This window comes from Bufo bufo, chromosome 4, assembly GCF_905171765.1.
Source record: "Bufo bufo chromosome 4, aBufBuf1.1, whole genome shotgun sequence".
NCBI classification, from domain to species: Eukaryota; Metazoa; Chordata; class Amphibia; order Anura; family Bufonidae; genus Bufo; species Bufo bufo.
In genome coordinates, this window is record NC_053392.1 from 605,521,094 (window position 1) to 605,542,486 (window position 21,393).

General features: G+C 47.4%; 1 protein-coding gene across 1 annotated transcript; it reads left to right on the forward strand.

Annotated features, from left to right (window-relative positions):
* The first annotated feature begins 10,680 nt into the window (after nt 1-10,680).
* LOC120999356 (histone H2B type 1-L-like) lies at nt 10,681-14,173 on the forward strand. The gene is made up of 3 exons (XM_040430225.1): nt 10,681-10,811; nt 12,442-12,580; nt 13,979-14,173. The coding sequence occupies exons 1-3, from the start codon at nt 10,696-10,698 to the stop codon at nt 14,171-14,173; spliced, it is 450 nt and encodes a 149-aa protein (XP_040286159.1). The 5' UTR covers nt 10,681-10,695.
* Nucleotides 14,174-21,393: the final 7,220 nt, after the last annotated feature.

The window sequence follows — 21,393 nt, forward strand, 5'->3', positions numbered from 1 at the left end:
CTGCAAAGTCCTTGGAAACAATAGGAATAAGCCCGTCTGGTCTCAGACCTGGGGATTGTGCCAGCGGGATAAATCAGCAGCGACATGCCATCATCAGCGCCCCCGCCCTTCTCAGGCTCCATAGGTTCACAACGCCCGCACCGCGGTCTCAAGGAGACGAGGAGGACAGACACCTGGACCCTGATGGTAGAGAAACCATCCAGATCCGCGCAGCGGCGCGCACGTCTATTATAGCTTCGCTCGTGTTGTATTTTTTCAATGATGCATTCAGCTTCGCAGCCCATTACGTTTTATTACAGCAATGCCTCTAAGGTTCAACAGCGGTGAAGGGCTCCGCTCACCTGCAATCGCTTGGCGAGGCACGGAGTATGATCCAAAACAAGAAGAGACGTGCGGCTTCCCATAACAAAGTCATAGCCTTTATTCTTTAAACCGATAAAATGTCCAATGACGCAGTACAGACACACAGCGTTAGCGTCCACGCGTTTCGGATCTTACAACGTGAACCTTACTCATGACAATGCTGTGGTAAACCCCCGCATCCTGATAAACCCGCCCAGCAATCACAATGCATGGCAATATAGGGAGACATTTGAAAAAGGTACAAAATACGGAATAAAAAAATCCAGAATAACATGAGAATTCATTGCAGAATGCAGAATCAGGTCATATTTTTGATTTAGACTCCAAAAAGATTCCCCGCTAAGTCGTTATTTACGGTGGTCTCTTTATGGACCGTGGAGAAGTGTAAGGCGGCTGCGGATACCATAGTGAGGCTGGTGCTTTTTCCTATAGTGTGGAAACACGACCACCGCTTCTGGATTGCAGGGTGGTCGTAACCATGGAAATGAGAAGTGTATAATGTGATGGAAAAATGAATCCAGCCAGCGAAGGAGGCAATATGGAGAATCACAATACATTAGTAAGTGGCTTGCATTCACTTCCTCTACATAATAAATGCTATGTTCTGAAGTCAGACAAACCCCTTTAAGGGCTCATTCAGACGGCCGTATGCTGTTGGCAAAAATGCGGATCCTTTTTTTTTTTGCGGACAGTTCAGCATGTCCGCAAAAAAAAAACAGACTGCATTCCGTTTTTTTGCGGACCCATAGATTTCAATGGGGCCGCGTCCTGATTTTCACTGACAGGTATAGGACATGTTTCCCAAGGAAGTGCATGGGTCTCTAATCCGCAAAAAAACGGATACGCATTTTTGCGGACATCTGAATGAGCCCTTGCAGTAAAAGTCTTTCCACTTGCAGTAGATGCCACTTTTTTGAGAGGGTCGCATATACTTACAGCAGATACATCTATTCTGGCCGCAATAAGACGGGATTCCCAGACGTATCTTTTGCGATGCGCACTGGTGTGAATAGCGGCTCGGTGACTGCCACCCCCTTAAATTCAAATCCAAGAAAACAACTTGGTGGGAGTCATCATGGATGGTGAATTTAAAATTGAATGGGTTATTATTGAAGTATTCACCCAGAAATGGTATGGCCGCCACATCACCCCCGACCAGATCAATAGCAGGTCATCTATGTAGCGACCATACCACCTCACACCATCTTTGAAGGGGTTAACGTCAGCAATAAAACTACTTTCCCACCATGCCATTGATGGTGAGAATTTGGTTCATAAAGGAGACACCAGGAGCCGCACTACCAATGAGGCCAGGTGAGGCGATCGCCTCAGGCGGCACCCTGTAGGGGCAAGAGGGGGGCAGCGGAAGGGCCATGGGCAATGAGCGCTTTCATCGTGGCAAAGGGGTTAGGTTAAGAAATTGGCATTGGGGAGGGGGCGCCGTTTCAGTTTTTGCCTCAGGCTAGGTGCACCCTGGGAGACACTACATCATTTGTAGCCCAAGGTGTAGAACGGGTCAGTCCCCCCCATTAGAGGGGGAGACCACTGTATGAAACGACTCAGCCGGGAATCTTTTTGGATTTTACCGACTGGGTAGTTGTATCCCAACGAGTCTACATAAAAATTATGACCTGATTCTGCAATAAAATTAATTCTCATATTATTCTGGATTTTGTATATTGTTTTGGACCTGCGGCCCTCCAGCTGTTGCAAAACTACAACTCCCAGCATGCCCGAACAGCCTACAGCAGGGCATTGTGGGAGTTGTGGTTTTACAACAGCTGGAGGGCCGCAGGCTGAGCGTGTCCTTGCAAACAGCCCTGATGATAAAGGGTCCCGTTTTGTGTATACAGCTCCGACAAAGATCTGGCTTATCTTCTACTATCTGCACATCAGTGGTCTCCAACCTGTGGCACCCCCAGCGGTTGCGAAACTAGGACTCTGGGCATGCCTTGGCAGTTGAGCACTTGGGTGCAGGATCAGACTACACAGGGTTTGTTTGTAGTCTGTAACCATGGAAACACATAGGTCTGCATAGGACTGTTGCATCATTTTGTATCCACACCATTATTGATTTATTATTCTTTTTTTTTTGGGGGGGGGGGGGGGGTTAAAATGGCAAATATATGGTGAATCTCTCTCTGAAGGTAACATATTGCAGCCCATTCGGCCGGGGCTACACTGCAACTAAACGTTGCTATAAAATCATGATAAAAGTGCAGTCACAATGTAATGTCATTTCCTATTGGGGAAAAAAAATTTGACATTACAGAAACTCTTGCAGCGGTCACAAGTTTGCTTGTGACGGTTTTTCCTGTGACTTTCGGTCACCGTGTTGCCTCCAGACCCTGTCTGTATGTTCTTGACTGATTATTCACTGGAAATTATAATGAATGCAAACGTCGCCACCTTGTGGCCTTATTATAGAATTGCCGCTTTTATACTAGTGCTTATAAGTAACTTTGTATCAGGCCTCCTGTACCCATTTTACAGTCCGCAAATTGTGGATCCACAAAATACGGATACGCTCCGTGTGCATTCAGCAATTCATGGGCCCCATTGTAGAAATGCCTATTCTTGTCCGCAGTATGGAATAGGGCGTGTTCTATAATTAGGGACATGGCTTCCGATGACCTCCGTGTGTTGGCCGCATCTTTTGCTCCCCTATAGAAATTAATGGCTCCGCATTCAATCTGTAAAAAATGAAGATCAGATATGGGCAAAAATATGGTCATGTGCATGGGGCCTTAATATTAAAGTGCTACTGCAACGCCCACGGCCGTGCCCAGCGCCTGAGGTATCCCTTGCCACTTGGGAGGTTTCTATGAAATATGTCCCTCTTATAGAGGAAGTAAACGTGACACCAGTTGCAGTTAAGCAACGAGGACATGGAGTCCCCTTTGTAGATGGTAGTGTTGGTACCCAGTGTAGGAAGGCCAGAGTGGTGTTAAATAGGCCACAATATCCCTGGAGATGTTGTGAAGCACTTTTGTCACGGTGCTCATACCTGAATAAGGGTGGATCCCAGACATGGTCGTCCGAGGCAGTGCAAAAGGGGATGAAGAACTTGGATGGGGTAGAACAAAGTTGAGTCCAGGCTTGGTAAACGTTGAACAGTTGCTTTTAATTGGCATAGACGGTAATCCATACAGTTTCCAGACTTTATCTTGGTTTCCAGTAGGTTTCAGCAGGACAAATGGCAGGTAAATACTTTCTCTGCAAACAAACTCCTCCTGCTATATCCTCAGGGTAGCTCTCTCAGCTCTGCTATGTTAGCAGTAGTAGTAGTCTCTTACTGTAGGTAATCCTAGGAACCTCTTGTCCTGGTATTTAGTACCTCAAGCTTCGGTTCAGCTTGGGTGTAGGCAATGCAAGCCCAGGAGGGGACATGCAACCATAAAGTCCTTTTGCAGGCAGCGCTCTGCTGGCCTGTACACAGCCTCTCCCTTAGGAGGCTAGACTAGGCACTCACTCGCTAACACTAAACTCCTCCTCTCCTTCTCCCTCTAGAGCAGTGGTTCTCAACCTTTCTAAAGCCGTGACCCCTTAATACAGTTCCTCATGTTGTGGTGACCCCCGACCATTACATTTTTTTCCTTGCTACGTCATAACTAATTTTGCTACTGTTATGAATTGTAATGTAAATATCTGATATGCAGGATGTATTTTTATTGCTACAAATTGAACATAATTAAAGCAGAGTAATTAATCACAAAGACATCCACAGATCCCCCCCTAAACAGTGCCATCCACAGATCCCCCCTAAACAGTGCCATCCACAGATCCCCCCTAAACAGTGCCATCCACAGATCCCCCTCCCCTAAACAGTGCCATCCACAGATCTCCCCCCCTAAACAGTGCCATCCACAGATCCCTCCTCCCCTAAACAGTGCCATCCACAGATCCCCCCTCCCCTAAACAGTGCCACCCACAGATCCCCCCCTAAACAGTGCCATCCACAGATCCCCCCCCTAAACAGTGCCATCCACAGATCCCCCCTAAGCAGTGTCATCCACAGATCCCCCCTAAACAGTGTCATCCACAGATCCCCCCTCCCCTAAACAGTGTCATGATAGAACTGTTTAGGGGAGGGGGAATCTGTGGATGGCACTGTTTAGGGGGGGATCTGTGGATGGCACTGTTTTAGGGGGGATCTGTGGATGGCACTGTTTAGGGGGGAGATCTGTGGATGGCACTGTTTAGGGGAGGGGGGATCTGTGGATGGCACTGTAGGCGGATCTGTGGATGGCACTGCCATCCACAGATCCCCCTACAGTGCCATCCACAGATCTCCCTCCCCGACGCTCACAGCAGTATATTTCTAAACTAATCAGTAACTACTTTAACTTTAATCATTGCTCATTGCTGAGCTCTTTACTTGGATTATAATTTATTTGGATATGGGATATCTTACTTTGTCTTAGCTCCGGTAATAGCAGGCAGTGCGGGGGGGTGGCTCTCACTCACTGACGTCACGCGCCTGCTCCGCCTAGTGGGAGGAGCAGGCGCGTGACGTCAGTGAGTGAGCGCCGCCCCCCCGCACTGCCTGCTATTACCGGAGCTAAGACAAAGTAAGATATCCCATATCCAAATAAATTATAATCCAAGTAAAGAGCTCAGCAATGAGCAATGATTAAAGTTAAAGAAGTTACTGATTAGTTTAGAAATATACTGCTGTGAGTGGCGTGGCCCTGTATATTCTAATCCCCAGGCAAGCGTCCCTGTCACCATGGGAACGCCTGGGGGTTAGAATATACCATCGGATTTGAGTTTTTATGATCTCACTGAGCTCGTAAAACTCAGATCCGATGGTATATTCTAACCCCCAGGCAAGCGTCCCCGTCACCATGGGAACGCCTGGGGGTTAGAATATACCATCGGATCTTCTGAGTTACTCAGCCGCAAAACAAGCACTGGCTCTGCTTGGCCCCAGGCCAGCTCGGGGCCCCAACCAGCTCGGGGCCCCAAGCAATTGCTTGTTTTGCCTGTCTGTTAGCGACGGGCCTGGACCCACAATAGGAAGCCTCAGGCGACCCCCCGGAAAGGGCCGATCGACCCCCAAAGGGGTCGCGACCCCTAGGTTGAGAACCGCTGCTCTAGAGGGAGAGAGAGAATGGACAAGCCAGTCCATTCCCTGCAACTAGCACTGCCAAATGTTTGCTGCCACCTTGTGGTAACGAGGCACATTACATGAACACAACAGTTACATGGGATAAATATTCATATTATTCTCAGATGACATAAAACACATTGGATGACAGGTATTAGCACATAGGAAATGGTAGCAAGGTGTCAAAAGGAGTGGTAATGGCACTCTGGGTCATTACACTACCAGGGGAGTCACTTTAGGAGGTCCAGAAGTAGCAGGTGCACCTAAGCCCTGGTGTGTGAGGGGATCCTCTGCTAGGGTGACCACTTCAATAACCCCCACAAGGAGGACACCATTACCCGGGACAGGGGGTGACCAGTGGCGTAACTACAGGGGAAGCAGCTGCTTCGGGGCCCAGGCTGACAAGGGGCCCGACGCCCAGCAGTGTGAGGCACAAAGTTTCCTAATTATTTAATAGTTTTTCAGGCCAGGCCCCTTCACATACAGTGTAGCTCCAATTGGGGGCCTGGCCTGTCTATTACCAAACACCGCCCTCTGTGTGACCAAATGTGAGCAGCAACACAGTCTCCAGCACAGCCCGAAGCCTGACTCCGCCCACTCATGTGACTGATCACGTCCGGGCCGCCTTCTGTTGATTTTTTATTTATTTTTTATTTACACACACACTACACACAGGCAGCCAGGCCCGAGCCGCGGACCGCCCGCCCACTACACTAGACTAGTGTAGTGGGCAGGGCGCGGGTGGTCCGCGGCTCGGGCCTGGCTGGGGAGGAGTCAGGACTGGAGCAGGGTGCACGCAGGGCCGGGCCGACACAGTGGTTGGGGAGGCTCCAGCCAGGCCACTGAGTAACTCAGAAGATCCGATAGTATATTCTAACCCCCAGGCGTTCCCATGGTGAGGGGGGGGGTTAGAATATACAGGGCCACGTCGATCACAGGAGTATATTTATAAACTAATCAGTGACTACTTTAACTTTAATCATTGCTCATTGCTGATCTCTTTACTTGGATTCAGGAGCGTACATAGAAATCATTGGGCCCCATAGCAAGAATCTAAATTGGGCCCCCTAACCCCGCCCCCTAGTCTGGCCCATCCCACCTTCTGCCCTGGCTCCTCCCCTGCCACACCCCCATTTGAAAATAAAGAAATGTATACATGACCTACCAAAAACGTCAGGGACACTGGCGTAATTAGAAATGACTGGGCCGCACAGGAAATCTTTGAACGGGCCCCACAGCAAATTTTTGAATGGGCCCTCCCAGTTGTCCAGCACCACTGACCGGCAGAGACCCTTGACTTCTTCCCTAATACAGTCCAATTATCGTCCAATAGACAAGTGAAGGAAATATATGTATACTGTAGTATGATATTTTGACACTGTCTATTGGACGATAATTGGACTGTATTAGGGAAGAAGTCAAGGGTCTCTGCCAGTCAGAGGTGCTGGACAACTGGGGGGGCCCATTCAAAAATTTGCTGTGGGGCCCGTTCAAAAGTTTCCTGTGGGGCCCAGTCATTTCTAATTACGCCAGTGCCAGTAAGAGAGACTGTTATTAGTAAAGGAATTTTTTGTTTAATGATCTGGGTTGGGGTTGAAAAGATAGTGACTGGGGGCTGGGGCAGTCTTACTGTGTGGGCGGGCTGGCAGTGGCACAGGTCCGGACTGGCTGCGGGATGATGGTTTGGCTGGCGACACTGGCGAGGCGGGCGTGCAGCACAAGTCACTTTTAACTTCTTCCACGCTGGGTGCGCCAATCAGCTGGGCCATCAGCATCTTTGCACACTCCTAATGCTGATTGGCTCAATGTGTGGCGCAGTTGCAAGGGGCGAGGCCTTCCGTGCGCTCCGGGCCCCCCTGTGCCACGGGCTCCATAGCAGTGGCGTACCCTGACTATATTGGCGGTACGCCACTGCCCATGGTCGGTTTTGCGCCGTGTACACCAGTTGGACGTGATAGGGGTGCGGTCGTGTCGGGGGCTGTGCCGGGGCTAGGACTTTAGCTCTGGCAAATTTACTTACATTTGCGCCTGGACAGATACGCAAATATCAACTAAAATCTACTAAATCTAGTTTTTACTCTAGGCGCACGGACTGCCAAAGATGGAAGCACGCGCCTTGTCATAAATTAGGCGGATCTTATGGCAGCGCAGAGGGGGAAACTAAGACCAGCGTTATTTTTTTTATTTTTCCCATATATATATATATTTTATTTTTTTTCAGTTTTAAAAAATGCCCGTGCAATTTTTAATTCGCTGTGCTCGGCTATCTCTGAAACACGCAGTGGGCGCACACAGGCCCAACCTGCCTCCTACCGGCGAGACAGTGGTTGTAGACAAAAAAGAAAAGAGAAGGCGCTCATAGGGTGAGTATGTAAACGATTGTTTCTCCTATCATATAGGAGGTAATATGCTCACCTGTTAGAGTTGCACCAATTGGGTGCAACTACAATTAAGGCTGAGTGCTCGTAAGGGTTGGTTGGTGCCGCCGGCTTTGTCCAAACACCCTTCGGTCGGTGCCGAACCGCCGAACGGGTGAGTATGGGAATTGTGGGTTTGGTGGACCAAGAAAGTCCAAGAAAAACGGACAGAGTAACGGGCGCAAATCCACAACCAATGGTAGAAAACAATTTGGTTTATTCAGGATGACAACGCGTTTCGGGGTGCATGACCCCTTTGTCAAGTCTACAGAAAAAAATGTGTATCAATCATATACATGAACTTCGGTGAGGATAAATAAATATGGATAATAAATCTGGGAAGTCGTAGCGGGGATATAAATGTATATACATGTATAAAAGAGTAGATACGTAAATATGTGTTCAAGTCAATAAGTTAAATCGAGGATATAAAAAATACATATAATACATATATATATACACATACATACACACACACACACACACTCTGGGAGGATTTAATGTTAAAAAACATATATATATATATATATATATATATATATATACATATACATACACATACATAGAGACATCATAAAAGGTAAAATGATAAAAGTACAATAGTCTCCAAGGGATTCATTGAAGACATCTTTGACGTTGGCATGGGTATATGCGCTTATCACTGCTGAGAACGTTAAGTTTGAGTGTCACAGCAATATGGCAATACTTGCATAATTTAGGGGAAATGCAGGGAAAATTGGGGAGAAAGGGGAACACATGGTAGAATTGGAGATGAGGGATGGAGATCAAATTAGGATTAAGTGTGACTATGGATAAAGATGTATATATGTATGTATGGAGATTTATGTGTCTGAGGTCATAGCAATAGGTCAAAGGGTTGTATGGTAAGAGATGGGAATGAATGATAAAGATTGGATGAACAAATTGTGCTTGGGCCCCAAAGGGTGGCGGACAGGGTTGAATATGTGGTCAGGATGAAGAAGATAAGTTACTGGTGTAGGCATTTGGGAGAAGAGGTGCTGGCCTGCATGGATGTGCCAAGGCAAGGTAACTAACCTGGTGGATCACAATGGAGCCGCTCGTATCCCAGCACGTGGGGCGTCTGTTGCGATCGATTCACAGAAAAGGGCGCGCACTGTCAGTGTTTTAAATGAGCCGGCGTAGGAACGCTGGTCACGTGGGTTGGGTGGGGCTACGATCGTGATGCTTGCCGGAGGGCGGGGACGGCGAGAGACCCACCGATCTAATGGTAATATATAACGCTAACGCTATATAACCGGAATACCCCTTTTAATGCATTTTTTTAACCAATCCATTTTCTTATAATGTTCTTCAGAGGAAGTGGGCACATACTTTAAACTAAAAAAAAACACACCACACGACGTTCACATCTGCGTTTTTTCTTTCCGGTATTGAGATCCGTCAGATCTTATTCATTATCAATGGGGACAAAACTGAACTGAACAGAACGGAGTCACCAGAATGCATTCCATTTGGTCGCCTTCCCATGACGGACAGAAAACCGATGTAAGGGCTTGTTCACATCAGCGTTATGGATTCCGTTTTTGTTTTCCGTTATAACATGGTTATAGCGGAAAATAACGTAATCCATAAGACGGAAGTCAAAACGGAAGCCTTTAGGAGGCATTCCGTTTTGATCTTTCATAATACAAGTCTATGGGCAGCAGAACGGATCCGTCCGGTTTCCTGTCGACAGGACTTTTTTTACCTTCTGCATAACGGAAACCGGACGGATCCGTTATGATTCCTATACACTTCTATTATGACGGAAAGCAAAACGGAATGCCTTTTAAAAGCTTCCGTTTTGACTTACGGATTCTGGTATTTTCCGCTATAACAGAAAACAAAAATGGAATCCATAACGCTGATGTGAACCCGCCCTTATGCATAGGATTTCAATGGATCCGTTTAAAGATCCTGTTGCATCAGTTGTCATCCGTTTGAGCCATTTCCGTCTGAGATCCGTTTTTTTAGACGGAAACAAAAGTACTGCATGCGGGATCTCAGACGGAAATGGCTGCAGAGGTGACTCCTTATATTAGGGAGAAGCAATAATTAACTTTATGTGGTAGGCAGGGTACCGTTTAGGCCTCTTTCACACGGGCGTGTGCGCCCCGTGGTCGTGCTGCGGCCCGCAAAATGCGAGCTGCAATGCACGAGCACAGTCCGTGGGGCAGCCGCAGCGGACCCGAGATCCGGCCGTTCCGCAAAAAGATAGGACATGTTTATCTTTTTGCGGAACGGAAATACGGGACGAAACCCCACGGTTGTATTATCTAGACAGAAGCGTTTTTGCAGATCCCTGCCGGATCCAGCAAAAACGCAGATGTGAAAGTAGCCTTACAAAAACTGCATTAAAAAACATCAGGCGCTAAACACACTGTGGGGGTCATTTACAAAGACCGGTATTTTAGGCCACTCTTTGCGCTGGGATGTAAAACTGCCCTTAGTTGATTGGTTGCTCCGGGCAACTGAGCCAGGTTTCTATAAGGGCTCATTCACATGAACGTTGGCTGTCCGTGCTGCTTTACGCAGTGCACTGGCACGGGCCGCGTGAATCCTGTATTGTTTCGCTGCGGACTCGTTGACTTCGTGGGGCTTTCAATCCGTGCCTCCGCTCCACACACCGTGTCATATCTTGCAGATTGCAGACCCATTCAAGTCAACCGTTGTTTGCGGTCCACAATAAGGGCACGGATGGCCTACGTTGTGTGAATGAGCCCTAAATCTCCCCCGTTGTGTGATAGGTTTGCAGTGACAGAAGCGGATGGAGCTAATTGAGTAATGGTCTGCAGGGAGCGGCCCCCGGTGATTGGTTTATTGGAGGCACATGACTCCCCGCTATATAACACCCAGCACGGCGCTCTGGTCGGCAGCAGTACTGTGAGGTTGGTTATCAGGTAAGTTGTGTTGGAGTGAGGGTGGTGATGGTGTTAGTATAGTCATTGGGGTTCCTATAGGCTGGTGTTGAGTTGCATGGATTCTGTCTGATGGTCTGGAATGTTTGATAATCTGGCAGATTTCTGGTCTTCTCACAAATTGCTTCTGCTGGTCAATAGTGGAGGTGACTGTGTGCTCAAAGATCACTATGGAGGACATGGGGCAGTGGGGGTCCCATTGTCAGACCCCCTTATTGCCTCTTCAGGAACGCAATTCTGGGTGGGGATTATATAATTTGTAGGTCAGGATAAGACAAATCTGCCAGTCTAGTCTCTGCTAAATTGGGACAACCCTGGACTGTTGGTTGAGTGTATGAAGCCGTTAGTGCTTGTGTACAGGACACTGGGGGTGGGGGGTTTGTGGTAAAGCTTTTTGTATTTCTTTTTCAAAAAAATTCTCACTTTTGCCCTTTGTTCCCACTCCTGGACTTAACATGTTTGCTGTGATGGGTTTCACTCAAAACTTCTCTGCAACTTTTTGAAAGCTGAACTGCAGTGGCTTCTAGAAGAAAAAACATGGGTTTAAAGAGGTGATAAACTTACTGTAGAGTTTAGTAACAGACTGCAGACTAACTTCTCCTCCATGTTGTATTCACACATTCAGGTTTTTATGCAGTTCTTGTATCCAGAACCTGGAGTCCAATAAAAAAAACCTACCCTCTGTCCTTCTCTTTTATGATCAGCGCCTGATTTTGGTTTCACAAACCTGGTCAGAACCTGCATGTGTCCCAGTAGCTGGACCCCTCCGATCAGATGCTTATTACTCATCCTGTGAATGGGAGGTTATGGTGGGAAGGACCCTTTAAATGGTCGCTATCACTACATCAATCATCATCTTGGAGAAAAATGCCGCACCACCCTCCAAAACTACATAGTAGTGAGAGTAGATGACGGTCCGCTCACGGAAGGGTTGATTACATTCTGCCTGGAGTGAGATGCTGGAGAGGCATTTGTCTATAACCTACATTAGGATAGCTTCACACTAGCGCTAAGGAACAGCATTGCTGGGAGTTTACTTTTTATTTTTTATTTTTTTAGGATTTTATTTTTTACCATTGACTTGCATTGTTTTCAGTGATGGATCTGTTTGTTCTGTTGTGACTGGACACAACTGCAGTGGTCTCTTGTGTCCTGTCACAAAATGGAAAGCAAGACCTCCTGATTCATCCTAAACTCTCTTCATTCAGAATGCATGAGGATTAAATGGAAATGTTTTTCTGGTATGGAGACCCTCTGCCGGATATCGATACTGAAAAATAACGCAAGTGTGAAAGTTGCCTTAAAAAGTTAGTCTGTACTAACTGCAAAAATGTATTGAAGTGCTGACCATTTAAATGCACTGTAGTGTTGACCCCATTTCTTGGGCTCAAGCGCACTACTATACTGTGGCTCCCCCTGCATGTGACCGTTGGTAATGCATTGTGCAGAGCTGGTCATGTATAGGGGACATGCTGGGTGACCTCTCGTCAGGACGTTCTGCCCAGTATTGGGAGGTTTTCAGCGTTTGGTAGTCATTCTGCAGGACACTTAGTTGGTGTCGCTCCCCTGCCTGGTATGTCCTTGGCATCATGTTCTTTATTCTCCTTATCAGGCTCCTTGAACAATCCAGAATGAAGTGCTCCTCCAACGCTGTGAACAAAATGGAAGCTGGCAGCCAGAGATCTGCCGGGAAGAAAAGCCGCACAAAGTCCAAGAACTACTCCAGATTCATCTACAAGGTTTTAAAACAGGTAGGTGTGAGATGGTCCAAGAGCAACTCCCTAAAATCAGAGGTCAGCAGGGAATGGTGGGCAATGAGGCTTCTGTTTCTGCCAATCTGGCCCCCATAACCTCCAGTCCCTGCACCTTTCCTGGAGGAGCAGTTATTTCTCTTGGGTCCTGGCATTACTTGGCAGCTTTCATGCAGAAGTGATCTGTAGAGGACGGATCTGCTGTGACTTGTTAACTGCCAGTAATGACTCTAATCCAAGTATCCCAGTCTCACAGGCCGTTCTCACAGTTCAAAGGCAGTGACTTTCTAAGCTCTTTGGCTGGAGGAGGTTTGGTAAGAGGTGACCTGAGGCTCCTCGCACCGTTGGGGGGGGGGGGGGGGCGGGATCACACAACCAAAAAATGCACATTAAGTCAGACTTATTTTCCTGGAAATCTGCAGCAGAAATCCAAGGCTGAACCCACTCGATGCAGCTATCTGGCTGTGGCTTCCTCATGGGTTGAGTCAAGAGATGCCACTTGATGCTGACTTCAGATAAGAACCACATGGATTACACTGCGAACGTGGGACATGGATTTTGGTGCTGAAATCTTAACGTACCCGAAAGAGGTGTGGTTTGAAAAGTGCCCCGTTCAATAACATGATGTAGTATTGGCACCGTGTCCAAACGTTGTATATGTGGCACTTGGGTTAGTTGAGCACTGAATCTTAGTTTTCCAGCTGGTCCTCAACATAGGGGATCTAGAAAGCTTGGCGTGGTCGTGAACACGTGTGGCAGCCACGGTGCAAAACCAACAGTGGGATTTACTGCAAATCAGTGGTTTCAAATTGAAACCGTAATGCAATGTGAACTGCTTGGTGTGCTTCTTGGCTGCATCTTCCACATGTGTCTACCCTCACTGCTATGCCATCAATGGGGTTTGTGTAGTCGGATGGGGGCCTAGGACCAACCAGTAAAAATCATTCTGGGAGACAACTGTATAAATGCAAATATTGTCACATTGTGGCAGGGCTTTACAAGAGGTCTCTGCATTGACTTCTAGAGGGCAGGTCCCTGATGAAAGACATTACAGGCTATCCTAGCTGTTTACCTGTAAGTTCTCAGTCAACTGATGCATCTGTAAACTGGGTAACTGGTTACATAATCAACCTGGTTTGGGATGCTGTGCTCTGCATATCTACAGTATAAAGTGCAGTCTGCTGTCTAGGGGGCCCACCAGGGACTCGTCTGAACCCGGTCAGATTCTTGGGCAAGTGGTACCAGGAGTGCTTGGAATCCACTTATCTCTTCACCTCCCCTTTAAAGCTTCCTGGGCATGCTAAGTTGCACCAGTCAAATGTGCAGGGTGGGTGATGCCATCTAGAAATGGCCTCTGCTTTTCTATCCTTGTTCTGATAAACAATTTGTTCTTTACAGGGACCTCAGGGGCGGGACATCTGTTTGGCCAAAGAATCTGAGCTGTTGGTGTCCATAGCATCTGAAGCTGCCAGGCTGTCCATATATAACCACAGAAGACCCATCACCAGGCGGGAGGTGGAGTCTGCTGTGAAGAACATTGTGTCCTTAGGACCTTCCACCCGTCCCCTCCCTGGATCTGCAGCCTCAAACTGAAGCTTTTGTCATTTTATTTATTTTGCTAATAAAAATGTATTTTAATTAAGTTACTTTGTTACATTTATGTATCACTGGGTACAGAAGGACCTTGATCACACCTAGTATGAAATATCAAACTTGACCTGGTTTTATGCTGTGCCGAGTACTAGAGCTTCAGCCCATTCACTTCAAGACCCTTTGATCTGATATTGGTTTTATAGGCTATCAATGCCTGATCCTGGAAACCTCCTTAACCCCTTAAGGACCACAGGTTTATACCCCCCTAGTGACCAGGCCCTTTTTTACAAATCAGCACTTCACAACTTTAACGGTTTATTGCTCGGTCCTACAACTTACCACCCAAATGAATTTTACCTCCTTTTCTTCTCACAAATACAGCTTTCTTTTGGCGGTATTTGATTGCTGCTGACATTTTTCATTTTTCTGATATTAATCAAAATAGACCGCAATTTTCTCCAAAAAAGTGTATTTTTAACTTTCTCTGGTTAAATTGTTCAAATATAATTACATTTCTAGACAAGTTTGTCAGAATTTATTGTGCTACATGTCTTTAAAAAAAATGCAATAAGTGTATATTTATTGGTTTGCACAAAAGTTAGTGTTTACAAACTATGGTACAAAAATTTGAATTTCCGCATTTTGAAGCAGCTCTGACTTTCTGAGCACCTGTCATGTTTCTTGAGGTGCTAGAATGCCAGGATAGTATAAATGACCCCATTTTAGAAAAGACACCCCAAAGTATTTGCGGAGGGGCATGGTGAGTTCATGTATGATTTAATTTTTTTTTTCACAAGTTAGTGGAAAATGACACTGAGGAAAATAAATAATAGTTTCAATTTCTGCTACCTTCTGGCAAAAAAAATCTCCCGGACTCACTATGCCACTCAGTGAATACCTTGGTGTGTCTACTTTCTGAAATGGGGTCATTTGTGGGGTGTGTTTACTGTTCTGGCATCTTGGGCAGGGCTAAATTGTGAGCAACCCTGTAAAGCCTAAAGGTACTCGTTGGACTTTCGGCCCCTTTACGCACCTAGGCTGCAAAAAAGTGTCACATGTGGTATCGCCGTACTCAGGAGAAGTAGGGCAATGTGTTGTGGGGTGTATTTTTAAATATACCCATGCTGGGTGAGAAATATCTCTGTAAATTGACAACTTTGTATAAAATATTTTTTTTAAATTGTCAGTTACAGAGATTTCTCACACAGTATGGGTATATGTAAAAATACACCACAAAACACATTGCCCTACTTCTCCTGAGTACGGCAATACCACATGTGACACTTTTTTGCAGCCTAGGGGCCCAAATTCCAATGAGTACCTTCTAGGAGGGCATTTTTAGACATTTGGATTCTTATACCTCTGCTGGATAAGAACACTTTCTATAAATAATTTTACAAGAAGGAAACCTGGGTACGGACTCATGATGTTCTTTGAGCCTCCAAGAACTTTTAATTGTTTTATATTTTTCTATGGACTACTACTGTTCTATTATGGACAATTTGCACTTAAAATATTATTATGGACTATCCTGGTATTATTGATACGCTGCACCAGGTCAGCGCCCCTGTTCCCTTACATTATCCTGAGAGAAGAGAACAATGCCCCTTTTCACCGTACTTGCTCCTAAGCCAGCAGAACTGCCTGATATATATGTAGATGTATGTTCCTGCTTTGCATTATTTTTGTCTTTCAGGTGCAGTATCCAGCTGGGCAGGGCCTCTTCATGTTGTGCCGAGGACGGGCAATGTTGTAGCATGGGGGTATGTAGTGTCCCACTAGGTAGGTGTGGGCACTACACAAGGGTCAATTGGTTGACTTATTACTTCTGCTCACAAGGGACAGTAATATTACATTTAACTGTGCACTTTAATGTATTTTCTATGTGTTTTTTATATGCAATATTTTCCCTGTGTCATGCATAGCAGGCCTAAGAGGGTGTAGTTAGGCATCCTAGACACTAGAAGGAAATAGGGAGCCCCTAGTATAAATGTTCAGCCCCAGACAGGGAGGAGTTAGATCATATTCAGGAGACAGAAGTGAGAAGGCACCAGCCAGAGATATGCTGAGGGCCTCCTCCTGACATGCAGCTGGATAGTCCTGGCTGCTAGCTACGACCAGGAGGCTAGTGAAGAACTCTAGCCTGCCTGTAGATAAAGTGAGCCTCAGTTAGCTCAGAAGACACCCCAGTAGTAGAGCACCTCCTGGGAGAAACCTGCAGTCATCTATTTAATTCAGCAGAGAATCCAGCTAATCAGCAAAGGTACTGTAATCATTAACGCAAGTGCCAATACTGGAGGAAGGAATTGATATACCAAGGATTCAAGCCAGCAATTAGGCATCCGGGCCTTGGGATCCAGCCAGCTAGAATAGCTGTGGGGATAGAGCAGCATAGCACTGCAAAGCATTAACTGTATACCCTCCAAGTATCTTGCAAGATTGAAACCTGCTGTGCATTTTATATTGTAAAGGACTGCATTATATACCACTGCAACTGATTGTAAAAAGTTGGACTGTTTCACCAAGTAAAGCAACGTTTGGTTTACCAACTGCGTACTCTATTAATCCTCCTACAAATCGGTGTGCCACCGTTACAGGCACTGGCGTCACAAATCTTAAAGGGACCTTACCTAAGGCACTCAAAACACCTACAACACCCAGGGCACCTCACCCATCAGGTCTGGTCCCTATCTACAGAGTGTGCCCCAGAGGAACTAGTGTCTGCCTCTCCTTCACTGTTGCATGCCTGCCCAGGGTTCTTCTCAGAAAAGTGAGTAACCCTTGATTGCCCATACCGTGACCTCACTGTCGCTATACCCTGCAGGTCTGGCGTGCTGCAACTTGGAAAAGGACCAAGAAATTTTAGTGAACAACAAACTAAGCTGTAGAAACCAGTGTCAGGCAGCTGCTGCCAAGGCCAATAAGATAATGGATTGCATCAAAAGGGGGCATAGATGCCCGTGATGAGAACATAGTCCTACCACTTTACAAATCGCTAGTCAGACCACACATGGAGTGCTGCAGGGGCGTTGCTAGGGTCTGAAAACATCCGGGGCACAAGCCCATTGTATCACGCCCCTGTGAAGGCACGCGCCCATGGGCCTTCACAGTAGTTGTTAACCCCTTTCAGCAGTCCCCCCTTCACAGTAGTTATTAACCCCTTTCAGCAGTCCCCCCTTCACAGTAGTTATTAACCCTTTTCAGCAGTCCCCCCTTCAGTGAAGTAAGGACTGCTGAAAGGGATTAATAACTACTGTGAAGGGCCTAGCCGTCTGGGCAACCCTACAGATCATCCCCTCAGTAATCCGTATCCTGCAGTAACTGAACTTTAAATCAGCGCTCATCTCATTACTATCTTGAATTAGACACTCAGCTCCAGTAACAGGCAGTGCGGGCGGCGCTAACTCACTGACATCACGCGCCTGCGCCGCCTAGTGAGAGGAGCAGGCGCGTGACGTCAGTGAGCGAGCGCCGCCCGCACTGCATGTTTCCGGAGCTGAGTGTGTAAGATAGTAATGAGATCATAAGCGCTGTTTTAAAGTTCAGTTACTGCAGGATACGGATTAGGATGGCGGTGCTGCGCAGCGCAGGAGAGTCAGAGCGTCCGGCCCTACCAGCCAGGGGCGTAGCTAGAACTGACTGGGCCCCACAGCAAAATTTTGTATGGGGCCCCCCCCCTCCATGACTATCCTGGCATCCTATATGTCCATATGTAAGGGAGAGTTCACATCACATTTTTGCCATCCGTTTGATGTTTACGTTGGAAAATAGGATACAAAAGCGCAGCCCACTACGCTTTTGTATCCTGCAAAGAAACGTATACATTAACGCATCATTTTTTTTGATGGTGTCAGTCTGAGTCACCTGTTAACCTATACATTTTATGTATACATTACCAGGGGTCAGAAACCTTCGGCTCTCCAGCGGTTGCGAAACCACAATTCCCAGCATGTTCCATTAATTTCTATGGGAGTTATGAGAAGAGCAGAGCAATAATGCATGCTGGGAGTTGTAGTTTCACAACAGCTGGGGTGCCGTAGGTTGCCTACACCTGCATTAGACGAATGGTAAAACGTGATGTGAAACCGGCCTTAGTGTGCCATGATAGTGCCAAGTGGCAAGCACTAGAGACAGAAAAGGGAGGCTGCAATGTACAGGGCACAGTATAGTATAGGGGGTACAGTACAGGGCAAGGGAAGGAGTGCACAGTGCAGCATAGGGGGTACAATGCAGCATGGAGGGCACAATACAGGGCAGGGGGCACACACAGTGCAGCATAGGGGGCACAGTGCATTGTAAGGGGTACAGTACACAGGGCAGGAGGCACACACAGTGCAGCATAGGGCAGGGGGCAGAATACAGCATGGGGTTCACAGTACAGGGCAGGGGGCAAAATACAGCATAGGGGGTACAGTACAGTACAGGGCAGGGGGTATACACAGTGCAGCATAGGAGGTACAGTACAGGGCAGGGGGCAGAATACAGCCAAAACATGCACCTAGAAATGCTCCATTCACATGTCCTACCTCAGGAGATTATAGTTCCTAGTGGGCAAAAGGACCTTTCATGATGTCAGGAGCACATGATCAGTCACATGAGTGGGAGGAGTCAGGCTCCGGGCTGTGCGGGAGATTGTGTGGAAATGACTGCCAGCATAACATTCGGGGCACTGGTCAAAACATCCGGGGCTCAAGCCCCGAATGTTTTGACCTAATGACGCCCCTGGAGTACTGTATACAGATCTGGGTTCCTGTGAACAAGGCAGACATAGCAGAGCTGGAGAGGGTTCAGAGGAGGGCAACTAAAGTAATAACTGGAGGGGGGGACTACAGTACCAGTGGCGTAGGGATCGCCATAGCAACCATAGCAGTGGCTATGGGGCCCTACGCCACTGGGGGCCCGTCCGGGCCGCCTTCTGTTGATTTATTATTTTTTATTTATTTACACACACACTACACACATGCAGCCAGGCCCGAGCCGCGGACCGCCCGCCCACTACACTAGACTAGTGTAGTGGGCGGGACGCGGGCGGTCCGAGGCTCGGGCCTGGCTGGGGAGGAGTCAGGACTGGAGCAGGGCGCACGCAGGGCCGGGCCGACACAGTGGCTGGGGAGGATCCAGCCAGGCCACTGAGTAACTCAGAAGATCCGATAGTATATTCTAACCCCCAGGCGTTCCCATGGTGACGGGGACGCTTGCCTGGGGGTTAGAATATACCATCGGATCTGAGTTTTCACGAGCTCAGTGAGATCGTAAAAACTCAAATACGATGGTATATTCTAACCCCCAGGCGTTCCCATGGTGACAGGGACGCTTGCCTGGGGGTTAGAATATACAGGGCCACACCGATCACAGCAGTATATTTATAAACTAATCAGTAACTACTTTAACTTTAATCATTGCTCATTGCTGATCTCTTTACTTGGATTCAGGGGCGTACATAGAAATCATTGGGCCCCATAGAAAGAATCTGAATTGGGCCCCCTAACCCCGCCCCCTAGTCTGGCCCATCCCACCTTCTGCCCTGGCTCCTCCCCTGCCACACCCCCATTTGGAAATAAAGAAATGTATACATGACCTACCAAAAACTTTAGGGACACTGGCGTAATTAGAAATGACTGGGCCCCACAGGAAATCTTTGAACGGGCCCCACAGCAAATTTTTGAATGGGCCCTCCCAGTTGTCCAGCACCTCTGACCGGCAGAGACCCTTGACTTCTTCCCTAATACAGTCCAATTATCGTCCAATAGACAAGTGAAGGACATATATGTATACTGTAGTATGATATTTTGACACTGTCTATTGGACGATAATTGGACTGTATTAGGGAAAAAGTCAAGGGTCTCTGCCAGTCAGAGGTGCTGGGGGGGCCCATTCAAATATTTGCTGTGGGGCCCGTTCAAAAGTTTCCTGTGGGGCCCAGTCATTTCTAATTACGCCAGTGTCAGTAAGAGAGACTGTTATTAGTAAAGGAATTTTTTGTTTAATGATCTGGGTTGGGGTTGAAAAGATAGTGACTGGGGCTGGGGCAGTCTTACTGTGTGGGCGGGCTGGCAGTGGCACAGGTCCGGACTGGCTGCGGGATGACGGTTTGGCTGGCGACACTGGCGAGGCGGGCGTGCGTGCAGCACAAGTCACTTTTAACTTCTTCCACGCTGGGTGCGCCAATCAGCTGGGCCATCAGCATCTTTGCACACTCCTAATGCTGATTGGCCCAATGTGTGGTGCTGTGCAGGTACACGAGCCGAGGGAGCGCGCAGCCAGGCTGGGTCCTAGGGAGCGCGGAGAGTCCATGAGAGTTCGGGGAGGGGGGCATTCAAGCTGAGCCTGCAGTGAGCGCAGTTGCAGGGGGCGAGGCCTTCCGTGCGCTCCGGGCCCCCCTGTGCCGCGGGCCCCATAGCAGTGGCGTACCCTGCCTATATTGGCGGTACGCCACTGCCCATGGTCGGTTTTGCGCCGTGTACACCAGTTGGGCGTGATAGGGGTGCGGTCGTGTCGGGGGCTGTGCCGGGGCTAGGACTTTAGCTCTGGCAAATTTACTTACATTTGCGCCTGGACAAATACGCAAATATCAACTAAAATCTACTAAATCTAGTTTTTACTCTAGGCGCACGGACTGCCAAAGATGGAAGCACGCGCCTTGTCATAAATTAGGCGGATCTTATGGCAGCGCAGAGGGGGAAACTAAGACCAGCGTAAAAAGCTCTGGGTCTGATGCTTTTCTCCATAGTCTTTTTTATTTTTATTTTTTTTTCCCATATATATATATTTTTTTTTTTCTTCAGTTTTTAAAAATGCCCGTGCAATTTTTAATTCGCTGTGCTCGGCTATCTCTGAAACACGCAGTGGGCGCACACAGGCCCAACCTGCCTCCTACCGGCGAGAGACCCACCGATCTAATGGTTACATATAACGCTATAGAACCGGAATACCCCTTTTAATGCATTTTTTTAACCAATCCATTTTCTTATAATGTTCTTCAGAGGAAGTGGGCACATACTTTAAACTAAAAAAAAACACACCACGTGACGTTCACATCTGCGTTTTTTCTTTCCGGTATTGAGATCCGCCAGATCCCATTCATTATCAATGGGGACAAAACTGAACGGAACGGAACGGAGTCACCAGAATGCATTCCATTTGGTTGCCTTCCCATGACGGACAGAAAACCGATGTAAGGGCTTGTTCACATCAGCGTTATGGATTCCGTTTTTGTTTTC

Coding starts and splice junctions, on each gene's coding strand:
- LOC120999356 (XM_040430225.1), top strand. CDS start 10,696: ATGGTCTGCAGGGAGCGGCCCCCGGTGATTGGTTTATTGGAGGCACAT. Junction 10,812..12,441: donor ACTGTGAGGTTGGTTATCAG/GTAAGTTGTGTT, acceptor TCTCCTTATCAG/GCTCCTTGAACAATCCAGAA. Junction 12,581..13,978: donor TCTACAAGGTTTTAAAACAG/GTAGGTGTGAGA, acceptor TGTTCTTTACAG/GGACCTCAGGGGCGGGACAT.